The sequence below is a fragment of the Malus sylvestris genome, chromosome 5 (assembly GCF_916048215.2).
Source record: "Malus sylvestris chromosome 5, drMalSylv7.2, whole genome shotgun sequence".
Taxonomy (NCBI): domain Eukaryota; kingdom Viridiplantae; phylum Streptophyta; class Magnoliopsida; order Rosales; family Rosaceae; genus Malus; species Malus sylvestris.
The window spans coordinates 25743033-25766716 of NC_062264.1; the positions used below are offsets into that span (position 1 = coordinate 25743033).

At 37.1% G+C, this 23684-nt stretch overlaps 1 protein-coding gene across 1 annotated transcript; it reads right to left on the reverse strand.

Annotated features, from left to right (window-relative positions):
- Positions 1 to 14306: 14306 nt before the first annotated feature.
- On the reverse strand, positions 14307 to 23007 carry LOC126624514 (uncharacterized). The gene is made up of 3 exons (XM_050293578.1): positions 21929 to 23007; positions 19230 to 21826; positions 14307 to 18532 (listed from the first exon to the last, which is right to left on the reverse strand). The coding sequence occupies exons 1-3, from the start codon at positions 22485 to 22487 to the stop codon at positions 18488 to 18490; spliced, it is 3201 nt and encodes a 1066-aa protein (XP_050149535.1). The 5' UTR covers positions 22488 to 23007; the 3' UTR covers positions 14307 to 18487.
- Between the last annotated feature and the right edge of the window lie 677 nt (positions 23008 to 23684).

A 23684-nucleotide genomic window follows, 5' to 3' on the forward strand; every position in this document is an offset into this window, starting at 1 on the left:
AAGTGTCAAGAACACACATTTCGAAGGTGTTGTAAAATGTTCTTGAAAAGTTTAAAACAGTTGGTTCTTCTACTTGAATGCTTGATTCCGTATTAGTAACAATGTTTTACAATCGTTGTAAAAGTGTGGCTAATAAGAAGTAGAAGATTAATGAGAGAAGAGAAAGTACTTCACATTCGGAAAGTGAATAAAATATAGATTTCTGCGAAAGCAGATGGTACTTACTTCCTCATATGAACTACCAAAGAAATTGGAAAAACATAGATTGTCTTTATATTCCAATTTTAAGGAACTAAATTCCGTCACTATGTGAAATGGATGAATGTTTTGTTTGACAAAACAATGTTCTTTATTAATCAATGATTGGATTATGGTAATCTAATTAATTATCTCTATAGTAGAGATAATATGGTGGTGTTAACTGTTTAGAAAATAATGATGCTTAAAACCCAAAAGGTTGCAAGGTAGTGACTAATCCCAACTAAAGTTGTGATACCTCTAAAACATAAATTACGAGTTGGTCATAAATGGACGCTTTGGATCGTTAGATCCGGATCCAATACCTTCTTGTTAAAATTGTATAGAGGCGAAATGTTCGAATCTTTATTCTTTTGAAAAGAAGAAAGAATCACAAAGTTGTTGAGGTTAATTCACTTAGATGTTAGTGGCACTTGTCCACAAACATAATATTACTCATGTTGAATAACATTCACCGAAGATCACTCTCGGTTGGACTATAGTTTATTTTGAATAAACACAAGTCCGAATACTTTGCAAAATGTTTCAAAGAATTCAAGAAATGTAAATTGATGAGTAAGACATCTAAAGTATTTACCTCCTTAGATTTGATCCAAGGAAAGGTAACACTTTAGATGAGTTTCCTTGAAAGATATCAAGGAAAATAGCATCATAAGATAATGTATTTCTCCATTAGGAGAAGAACGAACTCGAATAAGATTTAGTTCGTTAGATGTTATCTATTACCCATATATAGGATATATACTTCTAAAACAATATGATTGTCAATGAGAAGATCTTCCAATATTTTCATGACTCCATAAGATGTAGTTGGAAAGAAAGACAAATCTTAAGCATGTTAAAGATTTGGGGTTGTGTGCTAACAAGCAATATTTGTTTGATAATAATCTTGTAGGATATCCTTAAAATAACTTTTGGATATCGCTTCTATAAACCAACTAACAAATGTTGTTTTGTTGGGTAGTTCATTGTAATTCTACAATGTGATTTGCCTAAAAGCAAATGAACGATAGATAGAACTCAAAGAATGGGTTCTTTGAGAGACAAGAAAGTAATCAACAAATATAACAACCTAGTTCCTATACCTCAAGCTCCAAGGTAGTCGATAAGGATTTATAAACCATCTCAGTTGAATGGTTTTGAACTTTATGACTATGTCATAGAGTTGCACCTCTTAATTCGAAAGAAATAAGAATACAAATCCTTATGACTACATTGAGTGCATATACGATATATACTCAAGGAAATGGTAAAGTACCATTTGACTCGAAATAATGAAACCTTCAAAGCTAATTGGTAGCTTAAGGTGACTACAATCAAATAGAATGGTTGACTTTAAAGGAACCATTTTTGACATAGTCTTAGTTTCAATAAATTCGAAGATTGCTAGCTACAACTAAATGGTGATTCAATGTTTGGACATAATATGGGTTTCCGAAACCATTATTAAGATAGTCTTGATAATATATGTCTAAAACTATAAATCAGAAGACATGTAAGTTGTAGAGATCCATCCATCATGGATCTTAGCAAGTTAGTGGGAGCTATTTGCATTTTATGAGAAAAAGGATCAAATCGTTTGATTTCTCATAAAGATGTAAATGAATCTTTTGTTTACTAGTTTTACAAAAGATTAGTGGGAGTTAATCATGTTCCTAAAATTTAAGTATATATGATATATTAATTTTGGAAATGAAAAGAATACTTCTTCGTTAAAGTTATGACTTTAATACATTATATGAAGATAGAATGTATATGGGAGATATAGTCTATATACATGGGATGGAAATCTATAATGATATATTTCATGATATAATTGGATTATATCAATCCCTAATAATAGACAATGGATGCTAGGAAGTTTCTCATATGATGATAAACTTCAATAAGAAGGACGATTCTAGTGAGACTAGCAAGTTGCCCTTCTCAAAGGGAATGTACCCTTTGACTCCCAAAGAAATAATGCGTAAATTGAATCCTTTATGCATACGCAGAAAGGTGATTTATGTATTTCATATTGTATGAAAAACATTGATATGAGTTGTACCTAGAACGGTACAAGACGATATCAGTGCAAGCCCAGGATCAGAACCATGGCAACTGTCAAGTGAGTCCTTAAGTATTTAAGAAATACTAAAGGATAAATTCCTCAAAGAACGAGGAAGAATCAAAGTAATGAAATGGAAGCATAAATGTATTAGATTATGAATCTAATCCATCATTGGATGTTTCTTCATTATGAATGAAGAGATAAACAGATATCTCTTTATTATGACTAAAGAGATATTTGGATGGAAACATTAAAGTAATGACTTTAGTGTGTTCCATTATGAATGCAAGATATATTGCCATATAGAAGTTTACAACAATGTTGTTTGGATGGGAAAGTTCATTTATGAACTCTCTATTCGGTTCCAACCAGAAAGTGTATGACACTAATGGGGCAATAGCTCAAGCCTGGGAATCAAGGTCTCATCAAGATCCGAACTCAAATGAGAGACTGAACCACATGATTGAGAATCATGTATAATGGTGACGTCGTTATTCTCAAGGTTGCTTCTGTGGATAACACATATAGATATCCACTGTCTAGGCCTACTATTCAGCCATTTATGAAATGACTACAGAAGAGGTATCATTATTGATGATCAAGCTGATTGGCTCTAGTGCAAGTGGGAGATTGTTGGAAATGTGCCCTAAAGCCAATCATGTGATGATACTTTACGGACATTTCACATGTTAAACTAATCCAGTTTAACATATAAAGGGCATAGATTATTGTTTGAGCCGTCTCATATAAATGTTATATGCTTAAACGATAAAGTCCAAGGAATATGTGATTGGGAGAATGTAATCTAATGAAGTTAGATTCATGAGACCATTCTTTCGTAGACACATCCTAAATGTTCCTGATCATAGGATTGCCAATTGGGCATTGACAGTCCGTTAAGATCGGTACGTACTATGTATTCTCTCAGGGAGAGTGATTAGTTTCGAGTCATTGGTGTGTGTGACATCAAAACAAGTACGGTAGGTGCTCAATAGAGAATGAGTTCACTGAACGCGATCAACGAAGAGTTCTCATATTCCATGTCACATGAGAACTCATGGTTGGGATAATGCAAATTAGTCCTTTGACCTGAGGCATCATAGTTGTCTTGTGGTTAAGTCCTTGATCTTTGATTATGTCAAAGTCACTCCATCAGGAGGGTGTCCACGGCATCGTTGGGGTCAAGTGACTTAGCTATGGAGACAAGTGAATGCGCAACAAGGGATCTCTAACCTTCAAGCCGCTTGAAGGAGAATACTCTCTGATATGATTTGAATCTCTGGCCAGAGTATGAATGAGATTAGGGAATGCGTTCCGAATCACATTCAAGGTAATCATATAAGCACAAGACACACATTGGATAGTAGACATGAGAAAATAAACTATCAAACCAAACAATGTGGTCAAGAGTATTAGATTAGAGAAAGACCGCATTGCATTTGTAATCCCGAACTGAATAGGTTCTCTAACCTCTTCTGATTAGCTTGGGTAACCATGATATGCTGCTAGGCGTCAACCATGGTTTGTGGAAGCCCTAAACGTGTGTAATCACTAAAGGGAGAATTGAAAATAGTTTCAATTCACAATCGATGTAAAATGGTTTTAATCACCCACTACCTCGCTAAAAGGAACCTAATGGATCGCACACCATAAAAGGTGGAGATTGAAGATTAAACGGAGATGAGTAAGAATGATTAAATGGTTTAATCATTGATTTATGGCAAGGATTAATTAATATGTTAATTAATCAAACGAATAAGTTCGTTAAAGACTTCGGGATAGTTTTGGACCTTAAGGCCCAATGGGCTTCGAACGTCAAGCCCATTAACTTAAGTTGTATGACAATTTAATGAATAAAGATTCATTAAGGCCCAAAAGCCCAAAATTCCCTAAATGGCCGGCCATGTGTGTGATGAATTAGGGTTTTGGTTGTTTAGGTCACTTAAAGAAATGACTATATAAATGACTTTATAGCCAAAATTCATTAAGGGTTTGTTTTTGGGGAAAATTGGTGAGAATTGTCTCTCCATTTTCTCTCTAAAGAGGCCAACACCTTGGAGGGTACATCTAGCAATCCTACTACTCCAAGGTCACTCATTTCTTCTACAATCTAACCTTGGTGAAGAGACTTAGAGGTTCTCAATTTTGGGAACTTGGAGAACCTATTCTTCCATCCAAATCCATGGATCTAAGAAGCAAGGAATGAAGGCCCTATCTCTTTGGGTGATTAGCCTTTGCTTATGCAAAGAGGAATCTACAAAGGTATATTTATCAACTCACTTTGTTTTTGAGTTGATTCTTGATTCACCAATCTACTAGGCTTTGAATTTCATGGTAATGTTTTGTTTTTGAGTGCATACAAGCATGATTCCGCCTTTAATTGTTAATTGCATGCTATATGATGTTGCTCAAATGAACATGTTTTAACAAAATAATTCCTTCAGGGGGCCTATTGGTAACTGTGTGTTTACCACTACTGTGTGACTTGTGAGTAGTCAGCTAGCTTTAATAAAAGGTATGAAGCGATAATGATGTGCCCTTAATTTGTCTTTCTTCTTCATTTCCATTTTTTTTTCCTATCATCTCTTTGGATATTTTCTTGGAGGCTTCGTATTCGGAGCACCATAACTTTGTGCATGTAGTTAAGTCAAGTCAACTGATACAATTGCAAAACTAAAATCTGATCTAGTCTCTGCAGGCAACTGCTCTCTCTTCCCTTGCTTGCTTCCCAATTTCTACCTCTGTCTTCGCTTAGTTTAGTGCCTAAAGAGAGGGAGAGAGATGGAGTCTATCGTGATCACTTACCTCGGCCAAGGCACATAATTTTAGGCAGAGTTCTTGATTCTCTTATGATCTCTTGATAGCTTAAAAAATAAAGGTGGCAAATCAACCTATTAGAATATTAATGGGTAATCATTAAGATCTGTCACAGCCCGTCCCGAACTATTTAGTTTCGACTGTGTGAAATGACGGTTTTACCCTTAAACGTGGGTAGTCGTGTGTACATGACTTAGTTTAGGTCCTAAGTTATTTTCCTAAGTGTGGAGATAATTGGAAATTAAGTTGTTTTGTTGTTTTGGTTGGTTGGAGTGGACAACTTTGGACCACACACACACCCTAACATTCTCTCTTTCTTCTTCCCGTGTGCTCTCTCTCCTTCCTCTAAAAAATTCCTCCATTTTCTGTACAACTGTACGGACAATCCTTCAAACCACATTAAAACCTCACGGATCAAACCATCTAAGATCACCACTTTGTCCCTTGTGTTCTCTGGAGTCGAGAGATACCTTTGTTTTTAAGAAATGACGTCAGGAACCCTGAGTTTTCATATGCTCCGGCGAGGTAAATAGTGACTCGATCGTGATTGTGGGCGACCTAGGAAGTTTGAGGACTCAAAAAGGTATTATCCTAACTTCCTTGATGTTTTGGAGTAGTTTTGGAGTAATTTTAACGTCGAGATTGTGGAAACCAGAAAACCCCGATTAGAGCACTATTCACATGGTCGTAATTATGGATGTTTCAGGTGATTTGAAGCTTGTAGGAAGCTTTGGAACATCCTCACGAAGCTCGGAGAAGAAAAATGAAGTGATTTGGATGTTAGAAAGTTGAGATTCGACGAGTTGCAGGTTTGGCCAGAGTATCGAGGAATTTTCCGGTGAATTCCGTGGGTTTTAGGGCTTTTAAAAGGTATGGTTGTGTTCTATTCATGTCAAGCTTCAAATTGGTTTAAGTTTCATGAAATTTGACTGAGAAAAGGACGAGAAATGAAGGTTTGAAAAATTCCCAGTTTTCCGGCGACGGCGACGGTCACCAGAGTTCTGAGGTAGGGGATGATGGAATATTCTGTCAACTTTGATGGAATATTCCTAACGGCTTTGGTTAGTTTAACGGATTCTGTTACTATTTAACATAATATTCCATGGAATATTCCTAACGGGGTTAAGGGATTCCGTTAGGGTCCCTGCGCATGGCCGCGCGTGTTGCCTTGCCCTTGCCAGTGCATGCCGGCGCGTGGGACATCCAAAAATTATTTTTAAAATATGGGGATGTTTGTGGAGTTGTGTAGGTCACGATGGTATATTTATAAACCCCATTTGAGCAATGTATGAGAAGTTATTAGCTAGTTTTGTCTATGTGCTTTAAATAACGTTTTTATAGTTGTTTCGCATATAGAGGAGACTTATCCCGAGGACGAGCGCGGTTAAGGGCGACTCGGGGGCTATGACCCTTCGACATACCAGTGAGTGGGCTTTTTGTTTTCAGTATATACTTATATACTTGATATTTTCCCAGAAAATGCGTTTAAATGAAAGTATGCCTTGAATGCTATGCATATAAATTTATATTTTGTATATGAATTAGTATATGATGCATAATATATAATTGTGGTGTTGTGGACGCTCAGGTAAGCCCAGGTGAGTTGTGAATTGTGAATGTGATTAAAGTTGTGATTAATTGAGAAGCATAGAGCTCATAAACCTGCACCTCGGGTGATTGTGAATTACTAGAGATAGAGTACAGGCATGTTTATAATGTCACCTCCCGCACTATATGCTCATATTGGATCCAATTTAGGTGCACAGTCTTGTCGTACAGACCATCATAGGTGGTTCCGACTCGTAGGTGACTAGCGATTTATCGCCCAGCTATCATGAGAGCGTACTATTGAGCATAATTATATTACACCCAGTCTTGTTGTACAGACCCTTTTAGTGGTTCCGACTCGTGTGCAGTGTAGTGTCGTATAGGTCATTGTAGTGACTCCGGCTAGATTGACTAATGAGCTATGAATTCAGTCGTACAGACTTATGCAGGGGTTCCGGCTAATATGTTATTTTCCATGAATTTATTCTCACCTGAATTACTTATTCTATTTTTATGTTTTGGCATGGCATACTTATGAATATGGTTATGTGAAGCATGATTTGAATTGAGATATTTATATATACATTTATGCATATGTTTACATTCTATTTCTGGGAAAATTATACATGTTTTACGGCGAGGAGTTAGAACTTTTGAGAAATGAAATGATTTTGAAAACATTTGTTTTTGCCCACTCACATTTTCTGTTTTGCGCCCCTCCAGGTTTTAGGTAGACTTTCTGTTGGTGACGTGCGAGGATTTCGGCGGTTCTTGAATATTTTGTAAAAACATGTTCATTTGAGCAACATCATATAGCATGCAATTAACAAAGTAAAGGCGGAATCATGCTTGCATGCACTCAAAAACAAAACATTACCCATGAAATTCAAAGCCCAGTAGTTTGGTGAACCAAGACTCAACTCAAATCAAAGTGAGTTGAGAAATTATACCTTTGTAGATTCCTCTTTCCATAAGCAAAGGCTAATCACCCAAACAGAGGGCCTTCATTCCTTGCATCTTAAATCTATGGATTTGGATGGATGAAATGGTTCTCCAAGTTCCCAAAATTGAGAACCTCTAAGTCTCCACACCAAGGAGAGATTGGAGAAGAAATGAGTGACCTTGGAGTAGTAGGATTGCTAGCTACACCCTCCAAGGAGGCCGGCCACTTTAGAGAGAAAGGGAGAGACATGTTCTCTCCAATTTTCTCCAAAAGAAACCCTAAATGAATTTTGGCTATAAAGTCATATTTATACCTTTATTCATTGGAGTGGCAAACTTGTAATTAAAGCAAGTTCACTACCCTCATCTAAATGGCCGGCCATAGGGTTTTGTTTGGGCTTTTGGGCCTTTGTGAATTAAGTTGTCATACAACTTAAGTCAATGGGCTTGACGTTCGAAGCCCATTGGGCCTTAAGGTCCAAAACTATCCCGAGGTCTTTAACGAACTTATGCGTTTGATTAATTAACATATTAATTAATCCTTGCCATAAATAGTTAAACCATTTAATTATTCTTACTCATCTCTATTGTTTCTTCAATCTCTACCTTACACGGTGTACGATCCATTAGGTTCCTTTTAGCGAGGCAGTGGGCGATTAAAACCATTTCAAATCGATTGTGAATTGAAACTTACTTTCAATTCTCCCTTTAGTGATTATACACGTTTAGGGCTTCCACAAACCATGAGTGACACCTAGCAGCATATCATGGTTACCCAAGCTAATCAGAAGAGGTGGAGAACCTATTCAGTTTAGGATTACAAATGCAATACGGTCTTTCTCTAATACAATACTCTTGACCACATTATTTGGTTTGATAGTTTATTCATGTCTACTATCCAATGTGATTCGTGTGCTTATATGATTACCTTGAATGTGATATGGAACGACTTCCTAAATCTCATTCATACTCTGGCCAGAGATTCTTAATCATATCATAGAGTATTCTCCCTCAAACGGTTTGAAGGTTAGAGATCCCTTGTTGCACATTCACTTGCCTCCATGGCTAAGTGGCTTAACCCCGACGATGCCGTGGACACCCGCGGACGGGGTGACTTTGACATAATCAAAGATCAAGTACCTAACCACAAGACAACTATGATGCCTCAGGTCAAAGGACTACTTTGCATTATCCCAACCATAAGTTCTCATGTGACATGAGTATGAGAACTCTTCGTTGATCGTGTTCAGTGAACTCATTCTCTATTGAGCACCTACGTACTTGTCTTGGTGTCAGTCACACCAATGACTCGAGATTAGTCACTCTCCCTGAGAGAAGACACAACACGTACTGATCTTAACGGACTGTCAATGCCCAATTGGCAATCCTATGATCAGGAACGTTTAGGATATGTATACGAAAGAGAATGATCTCATGAATCTAACTTCTTTAGATCGCATTCTCCTAATCACATATTCCTTGGACTTTATCGTTTAAGCATATAACATTTATATGAGACGGCTCAAACAATAATCTTTGCCCTTGATATTCAACTAGATTAGTTTAACATGTGAAATGTCCGTAAAGTATCATCATATGATTGGTTTTAGGGCACATTTCCAACAATCTCCCACTTGCACTAGAGCCAATCAGCTTGGTTATCAGTGATGATACCTCTTCTGAAGTCATTTCAAAAATGGCTGAGTAGTAGGTCTAGACAATGGATATCTATATGTTATCCATAGAAGCAACCTTGAGAATAACGACATCACCATTATACATGATTCTTAATCATGTGGTTTAGTCTCTCATTTGAGTTTGGACCTTGATGAGACCTTGATTCCCTGGCTTGAGCTATCGCCTCATTAGTGTCATACACTTTCTGGTTGGAACCGAATAGAGAGTTCATAAATGAACTTTCCCATCCAAACAACATGGTTGTAAACTTCTATATGGCAATATATTTTGCATTCATAATGGAGCACACTAAAGTCATTACTTTAATGTTTCCATCCAAATATCTCTTTAGTCATAATAAAGAGATATCTGTTTATTTCTTCATTCATAATGATGAAACATCTAATGATGGATTATATTCACAATCTAATACATTTACGCTTCCATTACGTTACTCTAATTCTTCCTCAATTATTGAGGAATCTATCCTTTAGTATTTCTTAAATACTTAAGGACTCACTTGACAGTTGCCATGGTTCTGATCCTGGGCTTACGCTGATATCGTCTTGTACCGTTCTAGGTACAACTCATATCAATGTTTTTCATACAATATGAAATACATAAATCACCTTTCTGCGTATGCATAAAGGATTCTATTTACGCATAATTTCTTTGGGAGTCAAAGGGTACGTTCCCTTTAAGAAGAGCAACTTCTTAGTCTTACTAGAGTTGTCCATTTGATTGAAGTTCATCATCATATGAGAAACTTCCTATCATCTTTTGTCTATATTTAGTGCTTGATATAATCCAATTATATCCTAAAATCTATCATTATAGATTTCCATCCCATGTATATAGACTATGTCTCCCATATACATTCCATCGTCATAGAATGTTTAAAGTCATAACTTTAACGAAGAAGTATTCTTTTCATTTCCAAAATTAATATATCATATATATGTTAAATTTTAGGGACATGATTAACTCCCACTACATTCTATCGTTATAGAATGTTTAAAGTCATAACTTTAACGAAGAAGTATTCTTTTCATTTCCAAAATTAATATATCATATATATGTTAAATTTTAGGGACATGATTAACTCCCACTAATCTTTTGTAAACTTAGTAAACAAAAGATTCATTTACATCTTTATGAGAAATCAATTGATTTGATCTTTCTCTCATAAGACGCTTACAGCTCCCACTAGCTTGCTAAGATCCATGATGGATGGATCTCTACAACTTACATGTCTTGTGATTTATAGTTTTAGACATATATTATCAAGACTATCTTAATAATGGTTTCGGAAACTCATATTATGTCCAAACTTTGAATCACCATTTAGTTGTAGCTAGCAATCTTTGAATTAATTGAAACCAAGACTATGTCAAAGATGGTTTCTTCAAAGTCAACCATTCTCTTTGATTGTAGTCACCTTAAGCTACCAATTAGCTATAAAGGTTTCATTATTTCGGGTCAAATGGTACTTTACCATTTCCTTGAGTATATATCGTATATACACTCAATGTAGTCATAAGGATTTTCATTCTTATTTCTTTCGAATTAAGAGGTGCAACTCTATGACATAGTCATAAAGTTCAAACCATTATACTAAGACGGTTTGTAAATCCTTCTCGACTACCTTGGAGCTTGTAGTATAGGAACTAGGTTGTTATATTTGTCGATTACTATCTTGTCTTTCAAAGAACCCATTCTTTGAGTTCTATTCATCGTTCATTTGCGCTTTAGGCAAATCATATTGTAGGATTACAATGAACTACCCAACAAAACAACATTTGTTAGTTGGTTTATAGAAGTGATATCCAAAAGTTAATTTAAGGATATCCTACAAGATTGTTATCAAACAAACATTGCTTATTTGCACACAACCCCAAATCTTAACATGCTTAAGATTTGTCTTTCTTTCAAACTACATCTTATGGAGTCATGAAAATTTTGGAAGATCTTCTAATTGACAATCATATTGTTTTAGAAGTATATATCCTATATATGGGTAATAGATAACATCCAATGAACTAAATCTTATTCGAGTTCGTTCTTCTCCTAATGGAGAAATTCATTATCTTATGATGCTTCTTTCCTTGATATCTTTCAAGGAAACTCATCTAAAGTGTTACTTTTCTTGGATCAAATCTAAGGAGGTAAATACTTTAGATGTCTTACTCATCAACTTACATTTCTTGAATTCTTTGAAACCTTTTGCAAAGTATTCGGACTTGTGTTTATTCAAAATAAACGATAGTCCAACCGAGAGCGACCTTCGGTGAATGTCATACAACATGAGTAGTATTATGTTGTGGACAACTGCCACTAACATCTAAGTGAATTAACCTCAACATCTTTGTGATTCTTTCTTCTTTCCAAAAGAATAAAGATTCGAACATTTCGCCTCTATACAATTTTAATAAGAAGGTATTGGATCCGGATCTAACGATCCAAAGCATCCATCTTTCACCAACTTGTAACTTATGTTTTTAGAGGTATCACAACTTAGTTGGGATTAGTCACTACCTTGCAACCTTTTGGGTTTTAAGCATCTTTATATTCTAAACAGTTAACACTACCATACCATCTCTACTATAGAGACAATCAATTAGATTACTATAATCCAATCATTGATTAATAAAGAACAATGTTTTGTCAAACAAAACATTCATCCATATCTACTATAGTGACGAAATTAAGTTCCTTAAAATTGGAATGTAAAGACAATCTTTGGTTTTTCCAATTTCTTTGGTAGTTCATATGAGGAAGTAAGTACTATCTGCTTTCGCAGAGATCTATATTTTATTCACGTTCCGAATGTGAAGCACCTTTTTTCTTCTCTCATATATCTTCTACTTCTTATTAGTCACACTTTTACAACGATTGTAAAACATAGTTACTAATACGGAATCAAGCATTCAAGTAGAAGAACCAACTGTTTTGAACTATTCAAGAACAATTTATAACACCTTCGAAAGGTGTGTTTGAAGGAAAAATTTTGTCCTAGCTAAGAACAAGTATGAACATTTGAATACACATGCAAGCTATTAACACATTAATATAGACATGCATCCAAAAACAATTCATAAAACCCATGACTTTCAAAGCCTAGTATATGGTGAACCAATAAACTCTTTAACAACATTAAAGAGAAGTAAAGATTTAGAGTTTCTTTACCCTTGAAGCTCATCCTTGTTTACACAAGGGATTCACTGATGCGAAATATATAAGCACACAAATTAAACCCTCTTTTTATCAAATGTAGTAAAGTATGTAAGTAGGGATCGTTCTAGGCCGGGGATTAGGAGGGATTGCTAAACACTTGAAAACTGACTTAAAAACATAAAAATAAAATTTAAAACACTAACTAGACTCAAAGAATGCAAAACTATACTTTAAAATACTTAAACAAACATAAAACTCAAAACAGCAACCTAATGACTCAAAACTACCTAAAAACCACTTTCTGGGCAGTTTTGAGAACCTAACAAGAACTTGGACGAAGTTGGATAAAAACTTGAATAAAAACACTTAGAAACACAAATCAAAACACTTTCTAACTAATCTAAGACTTCAAAATAAAGGGGGATTTGTTTTGGACGAAAATTGAAAACAAAACAGAAACTTTAAAACAAAACAGATTGTAAAACGTTTTTTTGGATGAAAAGGATGGATAAAAGGCTAGTTAGGAGGTTCTTCTCCACACATGACACACTTGCAAACAAAATAATTTTCAGTTGTTCTTTCAATAAATTATGAAACTCAACACCCCAAGTTAATTAGATACGCTTAAATTAACCTTCAAGTTCTCCTTAAGTTAATGAATTGGATGGAAAAGCGCATACAACAATTCAAAGCATTCCTCAAAGGTTCCTTACGTGATGAGCACAATAAAGATACAATCAAGAATCATGAAGCACAATGAGAACTATAAGTGTTGACGAGGCATTCGTTACTATGATGAGCATGAAACTAGTGCCAAGAATTCATTCAACGCGATCGTTTTCAAGCGACCTTCACTACTTGTGATTATAAGATTGTAACTATTAGGTGAAACTCCCTCATAATCTAGCATCATATTCATGCATGAAAACTAAGCGTGCACTCTCAATCAACATACACAAATAAGTTATCAATCAAGTAGATGAACGAATTGAATCCGCAACTTATGAAATAACAACTGAATGTAATCAAATCATATTGCAAGCATGTACATGGTTTCAAATCACCCCCCAACTAAGGGGGTTTAGTTCCTCATTCTTGCAATACAAAGATACATAAAATTAGACATTAAAATCAAAGGAAAGAAAATACCTAAAATGCTCCAACTTGGAAAGCAAGTGCATCAATGGATCTCCCTTCCTCCTTGTTGCGGCATGAAGCTTGTGGACAGATTTTTGGGTGGATTTATGGTGTAGAATGGATGGGGAATGATATGGAGGGGTTTAGGGTGAGTGTGGAAGAGTGTTTGATGGTTGGAAGGTGGTGGAAAACTAGGCAAAGAGGGTGGAAGAAGGTGGAGTGGTTGTTATGTTTTCTAGGCACTAGAATGGTGTTTTTGGGGTGTTTTGCTTCCTAGGGTGTGTAAGGACGAATTTCTGTGATAAAATGATGAATATGGGGGATTGTTCTTTGGCCAAGGGGTGTAAACATGTATTTATAGGCCCCAAAAACCTTAGAAAATAAGGTTAGGTTAAGGATGAAATGCATGGCAATTTGTGTGTGTGGTGTGCAATGGTCCAAGGGTGAAAATGAAGTAATGATGCAAAGTGTGAAGGGTAAAATGGAGTGGTGTTGTAGCTAGGGAGCATGAATGATTGTGTACATTGCATAGAGATGGAAAGGGAGGTGAAATGTGTCAACAAATGGGTCAAAGGTGCAACAACATGTGTTGCACATGGCATTGGATTCCAAATGTGAATGATGGAGCATCAATTGGTGCATGTAATGGATGTAAAGGTTGTCTAAAATCTAATGGGTGAAGGGAACAAGAGGTATCAAGCAATTGAGTGAAATAATTAAATGAATTAAAGCATGAAATCAGAAATTATGTAGGGGACAAGAGTGATCAAGCATGGCATGGAATCCAAAGGGAATTCTATGTGGTTTGCATGGCAAGGAATGCAAGTTGGGGTGACAGATTTTTGGGCTGTTTTCTTCATCTTTTGGACCATAATTCTTCATATTCTTGGCCTCTTTAGTTCTCAAATTCGTCCATCCACTTGGCCCATGCATTTGCTATCCATTCCAAGCCCGAAACATGCTCCAAAGGCCTCCAAAATGCATCTTCTTGCATACTTTGTACTTAGAGTCTTTCACTTTGCATGTGGGCTTCTTTGCATGTGTATGAGTTGTCATTATTTATCCTTGCAATTACACACACACACTTGCACACACATATGCCCAAAACGTCCATCCTCATGCATGCAATCCATTTGAGCCCAATATTGATCCAACATGCACCAAAATGCACTTTTCTTGCCAAGGTTGTTATTAAGACCTACAAACAAAAGAAAATGGCTTTAAACACTAAAATAACTAAAGAAACACAACGTAAACGCACAAGAACAAGCCAATTAAGTCGCATAAATATGCTCCTATCAAATTCCCCCACACTTAGCTTTTGCTAGTCCTCGAGCAAAACAAAGAAATAAAACGAAACAAAACAAATAAAACACAACCTAAACCTTCCAACATTTGCCTCAGGGATTTCCAATGCACATGACATGTTAAAAATCATTATCCCCACAGATTTGAGTCATCTTTACACTTAAGCACATACTTAATCATAGTCACCACTTACTAGTTCACAATTAATCAATTAAAACAATGTTTTTGATGTAGTAACATGCCTTAGAGAATTCACTCAATTCCTTACAAGATATGCACTCAATTTTCACTCAGATTTTCCAACTACACACCCTATACTAGTTATATGTGAGAAGATTGATGTAGATATGAAAACGAATGCTCACATATATGTATCACAAAGAAAGCAATTTCTGGAGTTAATAAGCATGTTTAGATATGATCTCATGAATGGAATGCTATTACTTAGACGCGAGAACCAGTGACACCATATGCTCATACCAAATTCAAACTCCACAAATTGAAACACATAACACTCAAGATTGAAGTCAAAGGTTGTAACGGGCTTGGGGTGTTGGCTAACAAATGAAGGATAGGGATAACAAACGTTCTTAAAGCAATAGCAAGAAAAGTAATGAAATGAAAACTTAGAATTCACTTAGATTGCAGTAATCAACTTTTAAACACGAAGGGAAGATTCAAGCAATATTTAGGGCCGAATTCAATGTTTTGGACCCTTTCTTCAATAAGCAACACTTTAAAACTCTTTTTCACATATTTTTCAACTCCTTTTCTCTTCACAGCTCTTCTTCTTTTCATTCTATTTTTCACGAATCTTTCTTTTCTACTCGTGCCTTATGAATGATTTTGGCATACACACACACAAGAATCACTTCCCCCACACTTGTTTTCTGCCATACATTAATCAAAAGGAATTCAATTTGACTCATACTTTACTATGCTTCAAGAACAAGGGTATGGATGGTCCTAAACTAGGCTAGGTAAGGATAATGTGGTTTAACAAAGAATGTAGGCTATCAAGGCTCAATGGGGTTAACTTAAACATATAACGATATGGGATACATGGCAGTTTGGCTTTGGTGGTGGTAACTACACAACTTCATCTTGAATATGTGTTATGCAAATCAATAGCATGCTTTGAATGAAATAGGCATGAGTTCTAGCATTTGGAACTAAATGATGAAACGCCTTCTAAGTAATAACCAAGCAAAGAATAATGAGATCATGCAACGACTTTAGAAAACAATAATGCACAGATTTTAACTCTCCAAATAAATATTTAGGCTCAATTCTCACAAGGTTGTAGCGTTAGTTTGAGTTCTTTCCTTCAAGCATGTTACAAAAAACTAATTTTTTTCTTTTATGATTACATGTGATTTCATAAGTTATAACCACAATCACGCATAAATAAAGAGTAAATCAAACTTTCATCCATGTTTATAACTCTCTTTAACAGTCATGCAATTACAAACTGAATCCTCATCATTGTGTTGGAAGGTACCCTAAGACACAAATAAGCGCACAAAAACAACTCTTTTTTTTTGGATTTTCAAAAACAATTTTTCAAATTTTTATGAATTTTTGGATTTTTATGTCAAAACACACTGAAACACTCCAAAACAGCTTAAAAATACTTAAAACAACAAGGAACAACACTAGAAGTAATGGGTGATAAATTTCTACGAATTTCATGCAAAACAATGGTTACTCCCCCCACACTTAAATCAAACATTGTCCTCAATGTTTCAAGCATATACTCACACCAAAAACAAGCAAATAACAAACGACAAATAAACATGACAAATATGGCAAAGTAAAAACCAGACAGAGTAGAGTTTAAGAACGCAAATCTGGTTTTGGAGATAGTTGATCTTGTTGACTTTCCACAGCTTTGAACTTGAACTGGATTGGAATTGTACGGCGAAGCTTTGCTGTTCATTTCCACGAAGTTTAATGTTAAAATCCTTTGCATATTTGTTAATGTTTCAAAATAGAAAGTCATAACCAAAAATAATTAAACAAGTAATAAAATAGACAATCAAACAGAATAAATGGGTTGCCTCCCTTAAAGCGCTTGCTTTAACGTCTTCCAGCCGGACGATGAACACCTTCACTTCTCCTTGGAACCCACGGCATGCAGTGGGATCTCCTCCACAACATGCTCCACAAAGTTCTCGTAGTATGGCTTCAAGCGATGTCCATTCACCTTGAATTCTTGCCCGGTTCTCAAGCTCTTAATTTGGACTGCACCATGTACAAAAAGATTAGTAACAACAAACGGGCCAACCCATTTGGAACGTAACTTACCAGGGAATAGACGAAGGCGGGAGTTGAACAACAACACTTTCTGCCCAATTTCGAAAGTCTTGCCTCGAAGCATCTTATCATGGAATGCCGTGGTCTTCTCTTTGTAAATTCTAGCATTCTCATAAGCTTCATGCCTTATCTCATCAAGTTCACTCAATTGAAGCTTTCGATGAATTCCAGCTTGGTCCACATTCAAATTGAAGGTCTTGATGGCCCAATGAGCTCTATGTTCTAATTCCACGGGAAGATGGCAAGGCTTGCCATACACAAGTCGAAAAGGAGACATACCAATGGGGGTCTTGTAAGCCGTTCGATACGCCCATAGTGCATCATCCAGCCGTAAGCTCCAATCTTTTCTATTTGGCCCAACGGTCTTCTCCAAAATCTGTTTGATCTCACGATTAGATACCTCGGCTTGGCCATTGGTTTGGGGGTGGTAAGGTGTGGAAACCTTATGCGTCACATGATACTTCTTGAGTAATGCCCCAATGGTACGGTTGCAAAAATGAGACCCTCCATCACTGATTAGCACCCTAGGCATCCCAAATCTAGAAAAGATATTAGTTTTCACAAAATCTGCCACAACTTTAGAATCGTTAGTTCGAGTGGCTTTCGCTTCCACCCACTTTGAAACATAATCAACGGCAAGTAATATGTAGGTGAAACCAAAAGATGAAGGAAAAGGACCCATAAAATCGATACCCCAAACATCAAAGATTTCAACAACAAAGATGGGTACCTGCGGCATTTGATCTTTTTGGCTAATATTACCTGTCCTTTGGCAGCGATCACATGTTAAACAGAAGGTTCTAGCATCTTTAAACAAAGTAGGCCAATAAAAACCACATTCAAGAACCTTAAAAGCTGTCCTTTGGGTGCCAAAGTGACCCCCACATGCATATGTGTGACAAAAACTTAAAATTGAGTGAAAATCTGATTCATGCACACATCTTCTTATAACCTAATCTGAACAATATTTCCACAAGTATGGGTCATCCCAAACATAAAATCTAGCATCCTTTTTAAGTTTATCACGTTGGAATTTGTTTAGGGTGCTAGGAACTTGTTTAGTCACCAAATAATTCACCAAATCCGCGTACCAAGGCTCACTTACCTGGATAGACATTAGTTGCTCATCGGGGAAGGTTTCAGAAATTGGCGATGCTTCCTCATGCACCATTCGACTTAGGTGGTCAGCCACCACATTCTCCACGCCCTTCTTATCCCGAATCTCAATGTCAAACTCTTGTAGAAGCAACATCCATCGAATTAGTCTAGGCTTGGCCTCCTTTTTTGTGAGTAAATACTTGAGAGCTGCATGATCAGTAAAAATAATAACTTTAGTACCAAGTAAGTATGATCGGAACTTATCTAATGCAAATACCACAGCAAGTAATTCTTTTTCAGTGGTGGAGTAATTTAATTGAGCATCATTTAGTGTCCTAGAGGCATAATAAATAACATGAGGTTGTTTGTTCTTTCGTTGCCCCAAAACAGCACCAATCGCATAATCCGAAGCATCGCACATCAACTCAAATGGAAGGCTCCAATCTGGAGGTGTGATAATGGGAGCCGAAGTAAGAGCTTCTTTTAATTGCTTGAATGCCATGGAGCATGCATCATCAAACTCGAAAGCCACCTCTTTTTGAAGCAATCGGCATAGTGGTTGTGAAATCTTGGAGAAATCCTTTATGAAACGCCTATAAAAACCTGCGTGACCAAGAAACGAACGAACCTCTCTAACCGAAGTTGGAGAGGGTAAGTGACGAACAAGGTCTACCTTAGATTTATCCACTTCAATGCCTTCTTCAGAAATAATATGTCCTAGAACAATACCTTGCTTAACCATGAAGTGACATTTTTCCCAATTAAGCACAAGATTCGTTTCAACACAACGTTTCAAAATTAAGGTCAGATTACTCAAGCAATGATCGAATGAATTACCAAACACGCTGAAATCATCCATGAATATCTCAATAATTTTCTCCACATAATCAGAAAAGATACTCACCATGCATCGTTGAAATGTCGCAGGGGCATTGCACAAACCAAATGGCATGCGCCTGTATGCAAAGGTGCCAAAGGGGCACGTGAACGTTGTCTTTTCTTGGTCCTCCGGAGCTATCACAATTTGGTTATATCCGGAATATCCATCAAGAAAGCAATAAAATTTATAACCGGCTAACCTTTCTAACATTTGATCCAGGAATGGCAACGGAAAGTGATCTTTCCTTGTCATGGCATTTAACTTCCTGTAATCAATACAAACACGCCAACCGGTCACCACACGAGTGGGTACAAGCTCTTGTTCTTCATTCTTCACCACCGTGATCCCGGACTTCTTTGGAACAACCTGCACGGGAGACACCCAACGACTATCAGAAATAGGGTATATAACACCACAGTCAAGCAATTTTATAACCTCCTTCTTTACTACTTCCAACATGGGTGGATTAAGGCGACGTTGAGCCTCCCGAGATGGCTTAGCTCCCTCCTCCAAAAGGATGCGATGCATGCACGTGGTGGGACTAATGCCTTTGATATCCGCCAAGATCCATCCAATGGCAGATTTGTGCTCCTTTAACACCCTTATCAACTTGTCTTCTTCTTGGGCCGTGAGTGAGCTAGATATGATGACGGGTAGTGTTTGATCTTCTCCCAAGAAAACATACTTCAAGTGACTAGGTAATGGCTTCAACTCAAGTGTAGGTGGCTGCACAATGGATGGAAGTAACTTGTTAGCCAAAACCGAATCTAAAATTGAGAGTGAAGACTTACCAGAATGTGATGTCAATGACTCGAGGGCCGCGACCATTTCAAACACTTCACCACAAGGGGGCACGGCAATATGGTCAGATTCCATGCCGTGGGTTGCTTGGATTCCCCCACACTTGTTTCTTGCTCCTATGCCGTGTACTAAGGCTATTTCAAGTGCATCGTCGTTCATTCGATCCAAATGTACCTGTGCCAAAGAATCAACAATGTCAATAGCGAAACAAGAATGGTCCTCCATTGGATATTTAATGGTTTCAGAAAGATTAAAACGAATAATGTCTCCATCAAACTCCATGGTTAATGTTCCCATAAACACATCTATTTTTGTTCTCGCTGTTTTCATGAATGGTCGGCCTAGCAAGATTGGCAATGATGGAGCATGGCTTGAATCCTCCATTTCTAAGACATAAAAATCTGCAGGAAAGATAAGATGATTGACCTGCACTAAAACATCCTCAAGGACTCCCTTGGGATAAGCGTTAGAACGATCGGCCAATTGAATTATCACGCCATCTTGTTTTAACTCACCAAGGTTCATTGATGCATAAATGGAATATGGCATAACATTAATAGAAGCACCTAAATCTAACATGCATTTTTCAAATCTAGTGTTTCCAATTACGCATGGGATAGTAAAGCTCCCTGGATCCTTACACTTTGGAGGTAACTTCCGTTGCAAAACCGCAGATACATTTTCACTTACCTTCACAACTTCTTTGTTTGAAATTCTTTTCCTAGTTGTGCATAATTCTTTTAAAAACTTTGCGTACCTGGGCACTTGCTTAATAGCATCAAGTAAAGGAATGTTCACTTGGACTTTTCGAAAGGTATCCAAAATGTCCTTTTCGCTTTCTTCTTTCTTCGATTGTGCAAATCTACGAGGGAAAGGAACATTGGGCAGATTAGTGTTCGAAATCACAACATTTGGAACATTCTTACCTGAGGTGGACGGATGGGATGTCTTAGATGGCTGCGGCATGGGTGATGGTACCCTTGCCGTGGGGTAGGTGTTCTCATCTTCCTTGAGTTGTATCTTCTCATCTTCCTTGTTTCTCACCTCTTTTCCACTTCGTAATGTGATAGCCTTTGCAGATTCGAAGCCACCCTTTGGATTGACCACCGTAGTGCTTGGTAACTTACCATTTTCACGGAATTGCCCAAAAAATTCGGCCATTTGTCCCATTTGCTTCTTCAGCTCATTAACCTCCTTTGCTTGGTTCTGCATTCCCTGCGCCATGGTGGTTAGTAACTGATATGTTTTATCATCATTCATAGACGTACCTGGGTTGGTTTGGGAAGATTGTGCCTGAGGAGGTGGTTGTGGTTCCATTGGCCTTGGAAAGAAACCCGGGGGTTGTCGGAATCCACTTTGTTGGCCATATTGTGGTGCATCTCTCCATCTGAAATTGGGGTGGTCACGCCATCCCGGGTTGTATGTATTGGAGAAAGGATCATTCCTTGGTTGGTTTTGATTCCCATAACCCACAGCATTGGCCGATTCCCATCCTCCATTCTCAATTAATTGAGGGCATTGATCAGATTGGTGTCCTTGAATGGAGCATACACCACAGATTGTAGTTCCTTGCGTTTTGGGGCCTTCAACCAACTGCGATAACATAGACGTAAGGTTAGCCATTTGGGATTGTAACTCAGAAATAGAACTTACCTCATTGACATGATGTGGCCGTGGGGTGTCTCTTTGCCCAACACCTTCATATTGTTGTGCATTGAGTGCTCGATTCGCAATGAGAGTTTTGGCATCCCTAGGTGTCTTATCCACTAGAGCTCCTCCCGCGGAAGCATCCAACATTTGCCGTTCAAGTGGTAAAAGACCTTCGTAAAAGTATTGAAGAAGTAACTCCTCCTTCATCTGATGCTGTGGACAAGAAGCAACAAGTGATTTAAATCGTTCATAATAAGATGGAAAAGATTCACCTTGGCTTTGCTGAATTCCACTTATTTTTTTACGAAGAAGAATGATACGAGAAGTTGGGAAAAACTTCTCCAGAAACGCCCTCTTCATACTCTCCCAAGATGTAACTGTACCGGGAGCCAACTCGTATAACCAATCCTTGGCTTTGTCCATTAAAGAGAATGGAAAAGCCTTCATCTTTAAAATACTTCCGTCAACGGTAATCGGAGTCATACTTGAGCACACCACTTCAAATTCCTTCAAATGTTTGTTCGGATCCTCCATGGAAAGCCCATGGAACTTTGGAATGTGGTGGAGCAAACTTGACTTTAACTCGAACTCTTCGGTTTTACCTTGAGCAGCCATGGGATATTGGATACACAATGGTGCGGCATTATCCAAACCCGAGGCGGCAAGCTCCTTGAGTGTACGGTTGTCCATGGCTATACCTTGCTCTTCTAATTCAGGCTCGGGACTAAGAGGATTAGACTCTTGCAATTTCTTTTTCCTTCTCAAAGTCCTCTCAAAATCACCGTCAAAGTCGGAGATATGCTCACGAACAGGTTGTGAGCTACGGGTCATAAACTAGTACCTAAAAACAAAGAAAACAAAACAAATCAGCAACTTAAACAGAAACTTAAACAAAATACAATAATTCGAAAGAAAACAATCCAAGAGATTAGCAAAGTTGCTAATCCCCGGCAACGGCGCCAAAATTTGATGCGAAATATATAAGCACACAAATTAAACCCTCTTTTTATCAAATGTAGTAAAGTATGTAAGTAGGGATCGTTCTAGGCCGGGGATTAGGAGGGATTGCTAAACACTTGAAAACTGACTTAAAAACATAAAAATAAAATTTAAAACACTAACTAGACTCAAAGAATGCAAAACTATACTTTAAAATACTTAAACAAACATAAAACTCAAAACAGCAACCTAATGACTCAAAACTACCTAAAAACCACTTTCTGGGCAGTTTTGAGAACCTAACAAGAACTTGGACGAAGTTGGATAAAAACTTGAATAAAAACACTTAGAAACACAAATCAAAACACTTTCTAACTAATCTAAGACTTCAAAATAAAGGGGGATTTGTTTTGGACGAAAATTAAAAACAAAACAGAAACTTTAAAACAAAACAGATTGTAAAACGTTTTTTTGGATGAAAAGGATGGATAAAAGGCTAGTTAGGAGGTTCTTCTCCACACATGACACACTTGCAAACAAAATGATTTTCAGTTGTTCTTTCAATAAATTATGAAACTCAACACCCCAAGTTAATTAGATACGCTTAAATTAACCTTCAAGTTCTCCTTAAGTTAATGAATTGGATGGAAAAGCGCATACAACAATTCAAAGCATTCCTCAAAGGTTCCTTACGTGATGAGCACAATAAAGATACAATCAAGAATCATGAAGCACAATGAGAACTATAAGTGTTGACGAGGCATTCGTTACTATGATGAGCATGAAACTAGTGCCAAGAATTCATTCAACGCGATCGTTTTCAAGCGACCTTCACTACTTGTGATTATAAGATTGTAACTATTAGGTGAAACTCCCTCATAATCTAGCATCATATTCATGCATGAAAACTAAGCGTGCACTCTCAATCAACATACACAAATAAGTTATCAATCAAGTAGATGAACGAATTGAATCCGCAACTTATGAAATAACAACTGAATGTAATCAAATCATATTGCAAGCATGTACATGGTTTCAAATCACCCCCCAACTAAGGGGGTTTAGTTCCTCATTCTTGCAATACAAAGA

Coding starts and splice junctions, on each gene's coding strand:
- LOC126624514 (XM_050293578.1), bottom strand. CDS start 22,487: ATGACCCGTAGCTCACAACCTGTTCGTGAGCATATCTCCGACTTTGAC. Junction 21,827..21,928: donor TGGAATTCAGCAAAGCCAAG/GTGAATCTTTTC, acceptor ACTTTTACGAAG/GTCTTTTACCACTTGAACGG. Junction 18,533..19,229: donor CGACATTTCAACGATGCATG/GTGAGTATCTTT, acceptor CTGATCATGCAG/CTCTCAAGTATTTACTCACA.